Here is a 16,295-nt window from a genome sequence, read left to right as displayed (position 1 = left end):
ATCATAATGAAATGAATATGAAATTCACATTAAACATTGGGGGCACCATATTGGATTTCCTCGATGTTCGTGTGATAATTGATGAGGGCACTCTCACCACCACCGGTTTCCGAAAACCTACTGCCACTAATTCACTGCTCCATTATGACAGTTATCATCCATGTAGCGTAAAGCAGGCGGTCCCTTATGGACAGTTCATACGCTTGAAACATATTAATAGCACAGAAGCAGGGTATAGAAAGCAGGCCCAGGAGGTTACCCGGAATCAGAAGTGGATGCAGCTTTAGAGAGAGCAGGCAAATTCACACAGGGTGAATTACTAAAGAAGAGTAATTTTAGTAATTCTGGAAAAAAGGTCACAAAGAGGTTTGCTTTTGCCTTCAAATATAGTCCCTTAGCGGACATTATCAGACAGGTGATATACAAAAACTGGGACATCCTCAAGAATGAGGAGGGGCTCCAGGATTCACAAAATAAACCACTTACTTTTAAAAGGTGGACTTAATTGAAATAAGTGACAGGAATAGCTCACTCCTAAGCAATTAGGACCAGGTGCTCTAGGCCAGAAAACTGTATCACCCGTACAGGAGAAAATATTAAAAATAGGTAAATGGACTGGGCTGGCACTCTGTATGTGTGGAGTAATACGGATAAAATACAATAAAATGAATATAAAATGCAATATAAAGTGATCACGTAATTTAATTCAAATAGCAATAAAATCACCAGAATACATGGCTAAAAATAAACGCTGCGCGGCAAAATAAGACACTGTACTAACAATCATAAAAATAATCATAGAAAAATTATCCCAATATGTCCTTGGAATCAGTAGTATTCGATAATATTCCTACATATATGGGTCTGATGATAGAACAAAAAAATGCAGATTATATGTCCTTCCTTTCAAATGCTGTGTAGAGAGGAATGCCGCATTGAATGTGCGGTAATGTATTGTGTCCGTAATTTAAAAAGGACTTTTAAAAGAAGCAGGTTCCCAAAATGACTGTTTGATTAATTGTGGTCCAATTCAATATGTAGATAAAGTGCTGTATGCTCTGAGGTAGCAAAGTCTTACCTTGGCCCAGATGGTTTTCAAAGCAGCTGCCACTGAAGAAGGGGAAGAGGTCCCCGAAACGCGTTTGGCGTAACCAGCTGATAGCTCCCATTTCGTCTAAAGGCCTTTCTACAGATGATATAAAGTCTGTGATCATTTCTTCAAAAATTGGAGCGCTCCAGTAAGAAAATCTTTTCACATAGGAACCGCCGAGCACAGTTCTCACGATACCTGGACATAGTCACGGACTAGAGGCACGTCACAGATCACGTGAGATGCGGCGTCCTGGGATACGAACAGTCCGGGTACCAGCCTTCACGATACTTTGCTGCGGACCAAGCCAGGAGCACGCCATAGACCACGCTACCTCAGCGTCCGTCCATACATACAACACAAGACCGTGCATAATCAGGTACGCGGTATCTACATCTACTTTGAAAACCATCTGGGCCAAGGTAAGACTTTGCTACCTCAGAGCATACAGCACTTTATCTACATATTGAATTGGACCACAATTAATCAAACAGTCATTTTGGGAACCTGCTTCTTTTAAAAGTCCTTTTTAAATTAGGGACACAATACATTACCGCACATTCAATGCGGCATTCCTCTCTACACAGCATTTGAAAGGAAGGACATATAATCTGCATTTTTTTGTTCTATCATCAGACCCATATATGTAGGAATATTATCGAATACTACTGATTCCAAGGACATATTGGGATCATTTTTCTATGATTATTTTTATGATTGTTATTGCAGTGTCTTATTTTGCCGCGCAGCGTTTATTTTTAGCCATGTATTCTGGTGATTTTATTGCTATTTGAATTAAATTACGTGATCACTTTATATTGCATTTTATATTCATTTTATTGTATTTTATCCGTATTACTCCACACATACAGAGTGCCAGCCCAGTCCATTTACCTACTTTTAAAAGGTGCCACACTATAAAGGACAAGTTAGTGAGAAGAAGGCTCAAGGAAAATAAAACCAGTAATTGGCTTACTGAAAGTTTACCAATAGGAAATTACAATTGTGGGGATTGTTCCTTTTGCCAATATATCTATCAGGGCAAATACTTATTTTTGCAGATATTAAGCATACAGTTAAGCAATTTGCTACATGTAGGACAAAATATGTGGTTTACCTGGTGTTGTGCTCCTGTGTGTCTTTCTACATAGGGAAGACTATTCGCCCTATGTATGAGAGATTCAGGGAGCACATAAACTCAGTAAGGTCAGGCAAAGGTTGCCGCAGGCTTATTGATCATGTCCGTAATAGGCATGATCATAACACTAAATGCTTAAAATTTGCAGCCCTTGAACACGTTCCTGCCCCAGCATTAGGTGGAGATAGGCACCGCCTTCTCCTTCAGAGGGAGGCGGAGTGGATTATCTGCACTGCTGTTATGGGTCCCCTGGGACTAAATGATCGCAACGATTTAAGTGTCTTTTTATACAGCTAGAGGGTTATGCACGCGATACATGCATCTCCATTGTCAGGGAATATATTGTTCTTACCCTGCTCGTTACAATCTTGGATGAGGATGTTTTAGCATCCGTGGTTGCCTAGGCAACGTGGACGCATTTATATGAGCGCATAGGAAGCACCCAGAAGAAACGCAGGTGCGCGAAATGGCCGTCGCCAGCTGATCACTCAGTGCTCTCACGCTTTTGTTCGCCCCAGCCCTTGTTACCTTTTTTTCAAGTGAAATAAAGAAGCATTTTACTGCAATTGGTGAGTGCTGCTATTATTTATTTTCTTTGGATCGTACCCTCCTTTCGTCTTCTCAGCAAGAATTGGATGATGATGATGATGAGGAGGAGGAGATGGTTGCCTCCGCTACAGAGGGTAGTAGCCATAGCAGGTTTATTCCATCTGTTCAGCATGGATGGGCCGAAGAGGATGAGGAGATTGAGAGTCATATTCCTGATGAGTACAGTGAAGTCTTGTCTGTTGGGACTCTGGCACACATGGCTGACTTTATGTTATGATGCCTTTCCCAAGACCCTTGCGTTATACGCATTTTGGACAACACAGATTACTGGTTGTTCACTCTTCTCAACCCTCGCTACAAAGAGAACTTCTCATCTCTCATTCCTGTGGTGGAGAGGACTAGCAAAATGGTGCAATACCAGAAGGTCCTTGTGGAAAAATTGGTCCAAAATTTCCAGCTGACAACGCTGGCGGCATAATACGTAGTTCCTCAGGCAACCGAGGAGGGGAGGGGAACACACAGCAGTTCCAACAGAGGCAGGGCAAAACTCTCCAAGGCCTGGGACAGTTTCATGCCAGCCCGCCAGCACCTTCACCCTGATGCGCCGCGGCCTAGTGTCACAAGGAGGGAAAAGTTTTGGAGGATGATGAAGGAGTACTTATGCAGACCGTGTCAGTGTCCTTAGTGATCCCTCTGTGCCTTACAACTATTAGGTGTTGAAGCTGGACACGTGGCACGAACTGGCGCTCTACGCCTTGGAGGTGCTGGCCTGCCCTGCCGCCAGCGTTTTGTCAGAGCGGGTATTTACTGCTGCTGGGGGCATAATAACTGATAAGCACATCCGCCTGTCAACTGAAAATGCTGACAGGTTGACTCTTATCAAAATGAACAAGGCCTGGATTGCCCCTAACTTATCCACTCCACCAGAGGAAAGCGGCTGAACATAAAGGAACTTTAAATGTGGCTTTTATGGTGTTTTGAATACACTGTATTTCCATGCACCCCTTCTACCACAAAAAATGGTACATGGTTCAATCTTTCTTTTCTCTTCCTCCTTCATCATATCAACATGCTTATTAGGCTGCCCTCGCTTCTAATGTTTTAGAGGGTCAGCTCAGCAGCAGACCCTCACCCCTAATGTTTTAGAGGGTTAGCTCAGCAGCAGACCCTCATCCCTAATGTTTTAGAGGGTCAGATCAGCAGCAGGCCCTCGCCCCTAATGTTTTAGAGGATCAGCTCAGCAGCAGACTCTCACCTCTAATGTTTTAGACGTTCAGATCAGCAGCAGGCTTTCGCCCCTAATGTTTTAGAGGGTCAGCTCAGCTGCAGATTCTCACCCCTAATGTTTTAGAGGGTCACCAGCAGGCCCTTGCCCATAATGTTTTAGATGGTCAGCTCAGCAGCAGACCCTCACCCCTAATGTTTTAGAGGGTCAGACCAGCAGCAGGCCCTCGCCCCTAATGTTTTAGAGGGTCACATCAGCAGCAGGCCCTCGTCCGTAATGTTTTAAATGGTCAGATCAGCAGCAGGCCCTTGCTCCAAATGTTTTTGAGGGTTACCAGCAGGCCATCAATCATAATTTTTTAAGGGTGTGTATGATGCCCTCTTTTAGGTGTAACAAATAGTGTTTTTTGGAGTCCCGATTCCTTGTAATTTTTGTCAGCCCTTTCACTTAGTGCATAGGCTTTATGAGTGTAGGAGTCCCACTACCTGGACAATTTTACCACACTATGAATGAGGCCCTCCTTTATGTCATATAAAGGTTGTATCGGAGTGCCTCTTCCTTGTAATTTTTGGCAGCACTTGCACTTTATATACAAGTAAATATACATATATACTTGTATATAAAGTGAAAGTTCTGCCAAAAATTTCTGTAGGAAAAAATGTTTCCTAACAATTTTTCCTCTAAAATTTTTTATCTTCGGTTTTGTGTGTATTATTGTCAGTCTATAAAAGTGGCGTACTACTCGGACAACATCATTCCCAGCAGCGACCTGGGAGTCCAAAATGCATCTAGACATCCTCCCCATGTTGTTCCCGTACCATTTGAGTGGTGTTTCTATCCATTTCTGACCTTTTCCTGTGAACCAGACACCCTCCCCTCTTCAGAACAGTGCCTGGTTTAATGCTCAGGTTCTCCCATTGACTTCCATTGTGCTCGGGTGCTCTGTAGAGCACCCAGGCATCCCAAAGTGTATTATTCGAGCACCCGAGCACTTTGGTGCTCAATACTAGTTCCCATGCTTTAAGTAACCCAGTATTAACGTGTTGTTTAGGGACATGTCACAGCTGAGGCCAGCCATTGACTGCAGCTGTAGTTACACATTGAAGTGAATGGGAGCAGTGCTGAAGTTACCAACTCCATCCACTACACAATGTAGCTTCCTTGAAACAGCTGATTAGTTGAGGGTGCGGGTTGTCACCTATCCTGAGGACATGTCATCAATAGTAAAATCCTTGAAAACTCTTTTAAAGATTAGAGAAAACATAGCACACAAAATGTGAAATAAATGATCATACCTTGGCAAATCTGCGCATATAATGTCCAACAATTTGAGGATCTGGACATTCCAATTTCTTAATTATTTCAAAGCTCTGGTTGAGTTGTGAGAAAACATCCACGACGGAGCAGGAAAAGAGAGCATGTTCTGAGGTCTGCTGAAACTAGAATGGAAACAATGGGACACAATTATGAAAACTTTCTAAAATAAAAGCACCCTTTTGATGCTAGAGGATCAATAACAGAACAGCTTTCATTTCTTATTCTGCTCTTCAAAAATTTAAGTTGTGCTGTGATTGGATGCCATGGCCTACAAAGACAGTTTTTCCCTTTAACACCTTAAGAACACAGCCAGCTTTTACTTTTAGGACCAAGCATTAGGGATGAGCGAACCTTTACCACCCTGTTCTGGTTCATACCATAAATTACAGTGTCCGGGTACCCAAACCCGATACAGACATTGTCACAAAAATCTGTGTTCGTGTTTGGTGTTCAGAGTTTAAATAAAGCGTGTTGAAGAGCTGCAGAGCAGCCAATCAACACGCGTTTAACCCCTTAGGGACACAGCCTTATTTCACCTTAAGGACCAGGCCATTTTTTGAAAATCTGAGTGTCACTTTAAGTGCTGATAACTTTAAAACGCTTTGACTTATCCAGGCCGTTCTGAGATTTTTTTTTCCGTCACATATTGTACTTCATGACACTAGTAAAATGAAGTCAAAAAAATATTTTTTTTTGCACAAAATAATACCTAATTTACCAAAAAATTGGAAAAATTTGCAAATTTCAAAGTTTCAGTTTCTCTACTTCTGTAATACATAGTAATACCCCAAAAATTGTGATGACTTTACATTCCCCATATGTCTACTTCATGTTTGAATTGTTTTGGGAATGATATTTTATTTTTTGGGGATGTTATAAGGCTTGAAATTTTTCATAAATTTACAAAAACTCAATTTTTAGGGACCAGTTCAGGTCTGAAGTCACTTTGCGAGGCTTACATAATAGAAACCACCCAAAAATGACCCCATCTAAGAAACTACACCCCTCAAGGTATTCAAAACTGATTTTACATACGTCGTTAACCCTTTAAGTGTTGCACAAGAGTTATTGGCAAATGGGGATGAAATTTGAGAATTTCATTTTTATGTCAAATTTTCCATTTTAACCCATTTTTTTCACTAACAAAGCAAGGGTTAACAGCCAAACAAGACTCTATCTTTATTGCCCTGACTCTGCCGTTTACAGAAACACCCAATATGTGGCCGTCAACTACTGTACGGCCACACAGCGGGGCGTAGAGTGAAAGGTGCGACGTTTGGTTTTTGGAAGGCTGATTTTTATGGACTGGTTTATTTACACCGTGTCCCATTTGAAGCCCCCTGATGCACCCCTAGAGCAGAAACTCCCTAAAAGTGACCCCATCTAAGAAAGTACACCCCTCAAGGTATTCAAAACTGATTTTACATATGTCGTTAACCCTTTAGGTGTTGCACAAGAGTTATTGGCAAATGGGGATGAAATTTGAAAATTTCATTTTTTTGCCTTATTTTCCATTTTAACCCATTTTTTCCACTAACAAAGCAAGGGTTAACAGTCAAACAAGACTGTATCTTTATTGCCCTGACTCTGCCGTTTACAGAAACACCCAATATGTGGCCGTAAACTACTGTACGGCCACACAGCGGGGCGTAGAGTGAAAGGTGCGCCGTTTGGTTCTTGGAGGGCTGATTTTTATGTACCGGTTTATTCACACCGTGTCCTGTTTCAACCCCCCTGATGCACCCCTGGAGTAGAAACTCCCTAAAAGTGACCCCATCTAAGAAAGTACACCCCTCAAGGTATTCAAAACTGATTTTACATACGTCGTTAACCCTTTAGGTGTTGCACAAGAGTTATTGGCAAATGGGGATGAAATTTGAAAATTTCATTTTTTTGCCAAATTTTCAATTTTAACCCATTTTTTCCACTAACAAAGCAAGGGTTAACAGCCAAACAAGACTGTATCTTTATTGCCCTGACTCTGCCGTTTACAGAAACACCCAATATGTGGCCGTAAACTACTGTACAGCCACACAGCGGGGCGTAGAGTGAAAGGTGCGCCGTTTGGTTTTTGGAGGGCTGATTTTTATGGACCGGTTTATTTACACCGTGTCCTGTTTCAACCCTCCTGATGCACCCCTGGAGTCGAAACTCCCTAAAAGTGACCCCATTTTGGAAACTACGGGATAAGGTGGCATTTTTTGGGGGACTATTTTTAGGGTACATATGATTTTTGGTTGCTCTATATTACATTTTTGTGAGGCAAGGTTACCAAAAATTGAAATTCTGAAATTTCATCTCCATTTGCCATTAACTGTTGAGGAACACCTAAAGGGTTAATAAAGTTTGTATAATCAGTTTTGAATACCTTGAGGGGTGTAGTTTCTTAGATGGGGTCACTTTTAGGGAGTTTTTACTCTAGGGGGGCATCAGGGGGGCTTCAAAAGGGACATGGTGTCAATAAAAAAGGCCATCAAAATCGGCCTTCCAGAAACCATGTCGGTCCTTTCCTTTTGCGGCCTCCCTTTTACTGATACAGCAGTTTACGACCACAAATGTGGCATTTCTGTAAACTGCAGTATCAGGGTAATAAATATAAACTTTTGTTTGGTTGTTAACCCTTGTTTTGTTACTGGAAAAAACGGATTGAAATGAAAAAGTGCCAAAAATTGCGTTTTTGGCACCGTTTTTTTTATTTTTTTTAACCGTGTTAATCTGGGGGGTTAGGTCATGGGATATTTTTATAGAGGAGATTCTTACGGACGCGGCGATACCTAATAAGTCTACTTTTTTACAATTATTTAGGTTTTTGACTATTATCCTTTTTGATACAAAAATAAAATTTTTATTCTAAAAATCTCTAAAGTCTAGGTGTCATTTTTTTATTTATTTTTTATCCGATTATCTTATGTGGGGGCTCATTTTTTGCGGGACGAGCGGACGGTTTTATTGGCACTATATTGGGGGCTATATGACTTTTTATCGCTTGCTATTAAATTTTTTGTTATGTTTGGTGACAAAAAAAAACGTTTTTTGCACTTTTTTTTTTTTTTTTTTTGACCGTGTTAATCTGGGGGGTTGGATCATGGGGTATTTTTATCGAGGAGATTATTACGGACGCGGCGATACCTAATAAGTCTACTTTTTTTACATTTATTTAGGTTTTAGACTATATTATCCTTATCGATCCAAAAAGTCTAGGTGTCATTTTTATTTTATTTTTTTATCCGATTATCTTATGTGGGGGCTCATTTTTTGCGGGACGAGCGGACGGTTTTATTGGCACTATTTTGGGGGCTATATGACTTTATGATTGCTTGCTATTAAACTTTTTGTTATGTAAGGTGACAAAAAAAAATCTTTTTTTGCACCTTTTTTTTTTTTTCTTGACCGTGTTAATCTGGGGGGTTAGGTCATGGGGTATTTTTATAGAGGAGATTATTACCGACGCGGCGATACCTAATATGTCTACTTTTAATAAATTATTTTCGTTTTTTTGGGTGTCTCAAGTCTGAGAACCAGTTTTTTTATCCGATGTCAGTGCTAAATTGGGATATAAATTTAGTACTCCATGGAAGTGTGATACTCCCTGAAGCAACCAATAATGCAGAGGCCCGGATGATCGGGGCACGTGTCACATTGAGTAGTGGTGTCCTTCCGTATCCCCCTCCTGTGACACACTCTGCACCTTTTTTGGGTTCGTCCCTTCTTTCCAGTATGGGGGACCACACCTGGAAAGTGTTGGCCAGGGACGATCTGGGCACCTACAGTTCCCGAGGTACTCCGGCCTGCTCTTTCCCGGTCCGAAAAGATCAGGGCCATGAGGACTGCCTCATAGAACTGGAGGAATGTCCCTGTGCTGCCAGCGCTTCGGGATAGTACAAAAGAGTTGTACATGGCAACCTGCACCAAGTAGACCGCAACTTTTTTGTACCATGCCCGGGTTTTGCGCATGGCGTTATATGGCTTGAGGACTTGATCCGAGAGATCAACTCCTCCCATATACCGATTGTAGGCGACGATACAATCGGGCTTGAGGACCATTGCCGCGGTACCTCGCACAGGGACAGGGGTGATGCCGTTACCATGAATTGTGGACAGCATAAGGACATCCCTCTTGTCCTTATACCTGACCAGCAACAGGTTTTGTCACGGCTGTATGTGAGCAACAAGAGTATACACAGTAAAAAGAGCTACTGACCGGACCCAAACTAGGGAGGATAAAGGGTGACCCCTGTCAGACCCTCAAAGCTCTCCCTATGCTGCTAAAGCACATGCCCGGATCCAAATGGCGGAACGAGGCATGCCCGCGTACCTAAGACTGATGACCACTGTAACCCCTACAATAGTGGAAGGGGCACGGCCACCGGTGCCCTGCTCAGTATATGGAGGGAACCGTGGCCACCTCAGATCCAGTCAGAAAATAACCAGGTACACAACAATGTCTGCACACTTAGCTGAAGGAGCTGCAGCCGCAGAGAAGACGGATCCAAGGACAGCTGGCAATATCCGGAGTGCTTGCTGCAGCAGAACACAGGTCCAGTGAACTGATAGCTACAAGTGAAGATACTCAAGCAAGAGCTACAACTGAAATGAGAAATATAATCCACGCCCTACAATAGGAGGAGGGGTGATTTAAAGGCAGGGAAATCAAACGCAGGAGGAACAGCTGGGAGGAAGGAAACAGAAAGTAAAGACTTCATCACAGGGGGGGAGAAACAGAGCAGTGAGAACGTCTCAAAGCTCTGGTAGTGACAGTACCCCCCCCTCTACAGGTGGACTCCGGACACCCAGGACCCACCTTCTCAGGATGAGCCCTATGAAATGCCCTGATGAGGCGAGTGGCTTTAATGTCCGACACCGGAACCCACATCCTCTCCTCAGGACCATAACCCTTCCAATGAACGAGGTACTGAAGAGAACCGCGGTCAATGCGAGAGTCCACAATTCTGGAAACCTCAAACTCCAGATTGCCATCAACCAAAATCGGAGGAGGAGGCAAAGAGGAGGGTACCGTGGGCTGGACATATGGTTTTAAGAGAGATCTGTGAAATACATTATGTATCTTCCAAACCCGTGGAAGATCAAGACGGAAGGCAACAGGATTGATGACTGACAAGATTTTATAAGGCCCAATAAACTTGGGACCCAATTTCCAGGAGGGAACCTTCAGTTTAATATTTCTTGTAGACAACCACACCAGATCACCCACATTCAGGTCCGGACCAGGCACACGTCTCTTATCAGCCACACGCTTATACTTCTCACTCATCTTTCTAAGATTACTCTGAATCTTTTGCCAAATGGTAGACAAAGACGAGGAAAATCTCTCCTCCTCAGGTAAACCAGGAAGAGCCCCTCCCGAGAATGTCCCAAACTGAGGATGGAACCCATATGCACCAAAGAATGGTGACTTATCAGAAGATTCCTGACGACAGTTGTTCAGAGCAAACTCAGCAAGAGGGAAAAATGAACACCAATCCTCCTGGTTCTCTGCCACAAAACAGCGCAAATATGTCTCCAGATTCTGATTTAGGCGCTCAGTCTGACCATTCGACTGCGGGTGAAAAGCAGAAGAGAAGGACAGCCGAACCCCCAGGCGAGAACAGAAAGCCTTCCAGAACCTGGACACAAACTGCGTGCCTCTATCGGAAACAATATCAGAGGGAATGCCGTGCAATTTAACAATATGGTCGACAAAAGCTTGCGCCAACGTTTTAGCATTGGGTAAACCAGGGAAAGGTACGAAATGAGCCATCTTGCAAAAACGGTCCACCACCACCAGGATCACCGACTTCCCCGAGGAACGAGGAAGATCCGTGATAAAGTCCATGGACAGGTGTGTCCAAGGACTGGAAGGTATGGGTAACGGGAGAAGGGAACCTGAAGGCCGTGAACGAGGGACCTTAGCACGAGCGCACGTCTCACAAGCAGCCACAAAACCCTCCACCGACTTACGAAGAGCCGGCCACCAAAATCTCCGAGCAATGAGATCTACCGTGGCTCTACTCCCGGGGTGACCAGCAAGAACCGTATCATGATGCTCCTTGAAGAGTTTGTGACGTAGCTCAGGAGGCACGAACAACTTCCCAGAAGGACAACGGGCAGGTGCCTCAGTCTAGGCAGCCTGGACCTCTGCCTCCAAATCGGAATATAGAGCAGAAACAACTACCCCCTCCGCCAAAATGGGACCCGGGTCCTCGGAGTTTCCTCCTCCCGGAAAACAGCGAGAGAGAGCATCAGCCTTCACATTTTTGATCCCAGGTCGGAATGTAACGACAAAATTGAATCTGGAGAAGAACAGAGACCATCTGGCCTGTCTCGGATTCATACGCCTGGCCGACTCCAAGTATGCCAGATTCTTATGGTCGGTAAAAACGGTGATAGGGTGCCTGGCCCCCTCCAACCAATGGCGCCATTCCTCGAAAGCCAACTTGATGGCCAACAACTCCCTATATCCCACATCATGTTTCTCTCTGCCGGGGAGAGTTTTTTTAGAGAAAAAGGCACAGGTTCGCCATTTGGCAGGAGAAGGGCCCTGGGACAAAACTGCACCCACACCCACCTCAGAAGCATCCACCTCAACAATAAAAGGTAAGGAAACATCGGGATGCACCAAGACGGGAGCAGACGCAAAACTCTCTTTAATCTTAGAAAAGGCTGCAAGCGCCTCCTCCGACCAAGAGGAAAAATCCGCCCCCTTTTTTGTCATGTCAGTAAGGGGTTTGACAACAGAGGAATAATTCAAAATGAACTTTCTGTAATAGTTCGCAAAACCCAGAAAGCGCATCAATGCCTTCTGATTCTCAGGAAGCTCCCACTCAAGTACAGCACGGACCTTTTCCGGATCCATGCGAAAACCAGAAGCAAAGAGGAGAAAACCCAGAAATTGAATCTCCGATACCATAAAAAGACATTTCTCCAGCTTGGCGTACAATTTATTTTCCCGCAGAATCTGCAGAACCTGAAAAAGATGATCCTGATGGGTCTGAACATCAGGGGAAAAAATCAAAATATCATCAAGATACACCAATACAAATTTCCCCATTAAATGGTAGAAAATACTATTAACAAAATGCTGAAAGACGGCCGGAGCATTCATCAGGCCGAAAGGCATAACGAGATTCTCGAAATGCCCGTTAGGGGTATTAAAGGCTGTTTTCCATTCATCCCCCTCTCTGACCCTGACCAGGTTGTACGCGCCTCTCAAATCCAATTTGGAAAACACCTTGGCCCCAACAATTTGGTTGAAGAGGTCCGGGATCAGAGGAAGGGGATAGGGATCGCGAATCGTGATACGGTTCAGCTCCCTAAAATCTAGGCAAGGTCTCAGAGAGCCATCTTTTTTTTTAACAAAAAAAAAACCCGCGGCCACAGGTGACTTTGAGGGACGAATATGCCCCTTATCGAGACTCTCGGAGATATAAGTTCGCATTGCGATTCTTTCCGGTTGTGAGAGATTGTAGAGGCGTGCTTTTGGCAGCTTGGCGCCGGGAATGAGGTTAATGGGACAGTCAAACTCCCGGTGAGGAGGTAGCTCCTGAACACTGCTCTCGGAAAACACGTCCGAGAAATCAGAGAGAAATGATGGCACAGTTTTAGTAGACACCTCTGCAAAAGTCGCTGTGAGACAATTCTCTCTACAAAAGTCACTCCACTCATTTATTTGCCTTCCTTGCCAATCAATAGTGGGGTTATGTCTAGTGAGCCAGGGTAACCCCAAAACTAGAGGAGAAGGCAATCTGTTAAGGACAAAACAAGATATATCCTCCACATGAGTGTCACCTACAGCTAGCCGCATATTGTGAACAATGCCCTTCAGAGATCTCTGTGAGAGTGGAGCAGAGTCAATAGCAAAAACAGGTATATCCTTTTCTAATGTGCAAACCTGAAAACCATGCATGGCTACAAATTGAGTGTCAATAAGATTGACGGCCGCTCCACTATCGACAAAAATCTCACAAGAAATGACTTTTCTCTCTAGCGCCACCCTGGCAGACAGGAGAAAATGGGAACTGCAGGTCAGAGGAAAAGCATCAATTCCTACATCAACTTTGCCCAAAGTAGCAGATGAAGCAGAATTTGATGATTTTACCTTTTGAGGTTTTTCTCTTATTATCGCTCTTAGTACAGTTCAAGAATCTCCTAGACGGACAAACATTTGCCAAATGACCTATGCCCCCACAACAAAAACACACCATACTCTGAGGACCAAATCCTCTTTTATCAGGGGCAAGTCGACCTAGCTGCATGGGCTCCTCCTCAGAGGGGAGCGAGACAGGATGAGGCCCCTGCACACTGAATGAGTCCGCACCATTGCCCCTAGACTGACAATGGCTGGACAGAGAGGTCTTGTTTCTTTCTCTTAGACGCCTGTCAAGGCGTACCGCCAATGACATGGCAGACTCTAAGGACGTTGGTCTCTCATGGAAAGCAAACGCATCTTTCAATCTCTCTGAGAGACCATGACATAACTGACTCCGGAGTGCAGCATCATTCCAACCTGAATCAGCTGCCCATCTCCGAAATTCAGAACAATAAAGCTCCGCAGACAGTTTGTTCTGGCATAAAACACGTAAGTTAGATTCGGCCAGAGCAACACGATCCGGGTCATCATATATCTGCCCCAGGGCCACAAAAAATCTTTCCACGGATCGAAGGGAGGGATCCCCTGATGGCAGCGAAAAAGCCCAAGTCTGAGCATTACCCCTGAGCAGGGAGATGACAATCCTCACCCTCTGCTCCTCCTTACCAGAGGAGTGGGGACACAAGCAAAAATGGAGTTTGCATGCCTCTCTGAAGCGAACAAAATTCTCACTGCCCCCGGAGAACGTTTCCGGAAGTGAGACCTTTGGCTCGCAACAGACTTCATGAGCCGGAGCAGAGCCCAATGCTTGAAGCTGAGTCATAGATTGACGGAGATCCGCTACTTCCAAAGAAAGACCCTGCATGCGGTCAACCAGGCCAGAAAGCGGATCCATGTCAAAAAAGGACGGTTTTGGTGGATTATAATGTCACGGCTGTATGTGAGAAACAAGAGTATACACAGTAAAAAGAGCTACTGACCGGACCCAAACTAGGGAGGATAAAGGGTGACCCCTGTCAGACCCTCAAAGCTCTCCCTATGCTGCTAAAGCACATGCCCGGATCCAAATGGTGGAACAAGGCATGCCCGCGTACCTAAGACTGATGACCACTGTAACCCCTACAATAGTGGAAGGGGCACGGCCACCGGTGCCCTGCTCAGTATATGGAGGGAACCGTGGCCACCTCAGATCCAGTCAGAAAATAACCAGGTACACAACAATGTCTGCACACTTAGCTGAAGGAGCTGCAGCCGCAGAGAAGACGGATCCAAGGACAGCTGGCAATATCCGGAGTGCTTGCTGCAGCAGAACACAGGTCCAGTGAACTGATAGCTACAAGTGAAGATACTCAAGCAAGAGCTACAACTGAAATGAGAAATATAATCCACGCCCTACAATAGGAGGAGGGGTGATTTAAAGGCAGGGAAATCAAACGCAGAAGGAACAGCTGGGAGGAAGGAAACAGAAAGTAAAGACTTCATCACAGGGGGGGAGAAACAGAGCAGTGAGAACGTCTCAAAGCTCTGGTAGTGACAGGTTTCCAGTGGTAAGGGCACGGGTCTCACCCCTGGGGATAGGTACCTGGAGGGGGAGGGCAGGGAGGCCGCGTTGATTTTTCCGCACGGTCCCACAAGCGAACGTGGATCTGGCGGCAAGGGACTGGAGCAAGGGGATACTGGTATAAAAGTTATCCACGTACAGGTGGTAACCCTTATCCAGCAGTGGGTACATAAGGTCCCACACAAGTTTCCCGGTAACACCCAGAGTGGGGGGACATTCTGGGGGTTGAATCCGGGAATCTCGCCCCTCGTATATACAAAATTAGTAAGTGTACCCTGAGGTACTCTCACAAATTTTGTATAGCTTTACGCCATACCTCGCCCGCTTGGAGGGCACATACAGGTACATAGGCCTCCATGAATTTGGCCCCAAAGTGATCGATGACCGGCCGTATCTTATACAGACGGTCATGGGCAGGATCACCTCGGGGGGGGACATGCTGCATTATCGGAATAATGCAGACATTTCCGGATGGCCTCAAACCGGGAGCGTGTCATGGCTGTACTGTAAAGTGGGGTCTGGTATAGGACGTCCCCACTCCAGTACAGCCTGACACTGGGTTTCTTGACCAGGCCCATATGCAGCACGAGGCCCCAAAATGTCCTCATTTCGGCTGCACTGACCGGCGTCCAGCCACCGGGCCTGGCCAAAAAGGAGCCCGGGTGTTGAGCGACGAACTGTTGGGCGTACAGATTCGTCTGCTCCACCATCAGATTTACCAGTGGGTCACTGAAAAAATGACGAAAAAAGTCATATTCAGTGTAGCCCACTGTGGAAATCTGGATTCCTGATTGGCCTACAAAATCAGGAATCACGGGCTCGTATCGTTTTGGGCTACACCAGACAAGTTCACCGGCAGGGTGCTCCGGTGGATTTAACTGGTGGGTCGGGAAACCAGTACGAGCCCCAGAGCTGCTCGTACTAGGCTGGGCCACAGGGTCCCTAACATGGCGGTCCCCTTGCTCCACCTGGCGGCGTCTCCGCAGCCTTGGGGGCTCATCATCATCGCTAGATGATGAGGAGGACGCGGATGACAACAGGAAAGTGGGGTCTTCCTCATCCTCACTGGGACTCTTGGAGTCGGAGGCAAGCTGGGCGTATGGCTCCTTGGCCGAGAACATCCGGCGGGCCATAGGGGAGTGTGTGTCTGCGTGTATATGTGCGTGTGTGTAACTCTTTATTTTGTGTGCGTGTGTGTGGAAGCACGGGTGTTCACGAACTCACCCTAAAACTAACAGAAAAAAAAAAAATAACTAAAAAAAGGGCAAAAAATGTGAAAAAAATAATTCAAAACCGCTGATCAACCGTCCAAAGTTGATCAGCGGTGGG

The 16,295-nt window shown here is 45.1% G+C and overlaps 1 protein-coding gene across 1 annotated transcript in view; it reads right to left on the bottom strand.

Moving 5' to 3' along the window:
- LOC120990939 (protein unc-13 homolog A-like) overlaps nucleotides 1–16,295 on the bottom strand; it is a 2,175,961-nt gene that overhangs the window by 723,536 nt on the left and 1,436,130 nt on the right. The window contains exon 30 of the mRNA XM_040419831.1: nucleotides 5,298–5,441. Within this exon, the coding sequence (XP_040275765.1) occupies nucleotides 5,298–5,441 (144 nt within the window). The remainder of the gene's footprint in view (nucleotides 1–5,297; nucleotides 5,442–16,295) is intronic.

The sequence above is a fragment of the Bufo bufo genome, chromosome 2 (assembly GCF_905171765.1).
Source record: "Bufo bufo chromosome 2, aBufBuf1.1, whole genome shotgun sequence".
NCBI lineage: Eukaryota > Metazoa > Chordata > Amphibia > Anura > Bufonidae > Bufo > Bufo bufo.
Note: the sequence above shows the minus strand (reverse complement) of the source record. Positions and strands in the feature narration are given on the sequence as shown.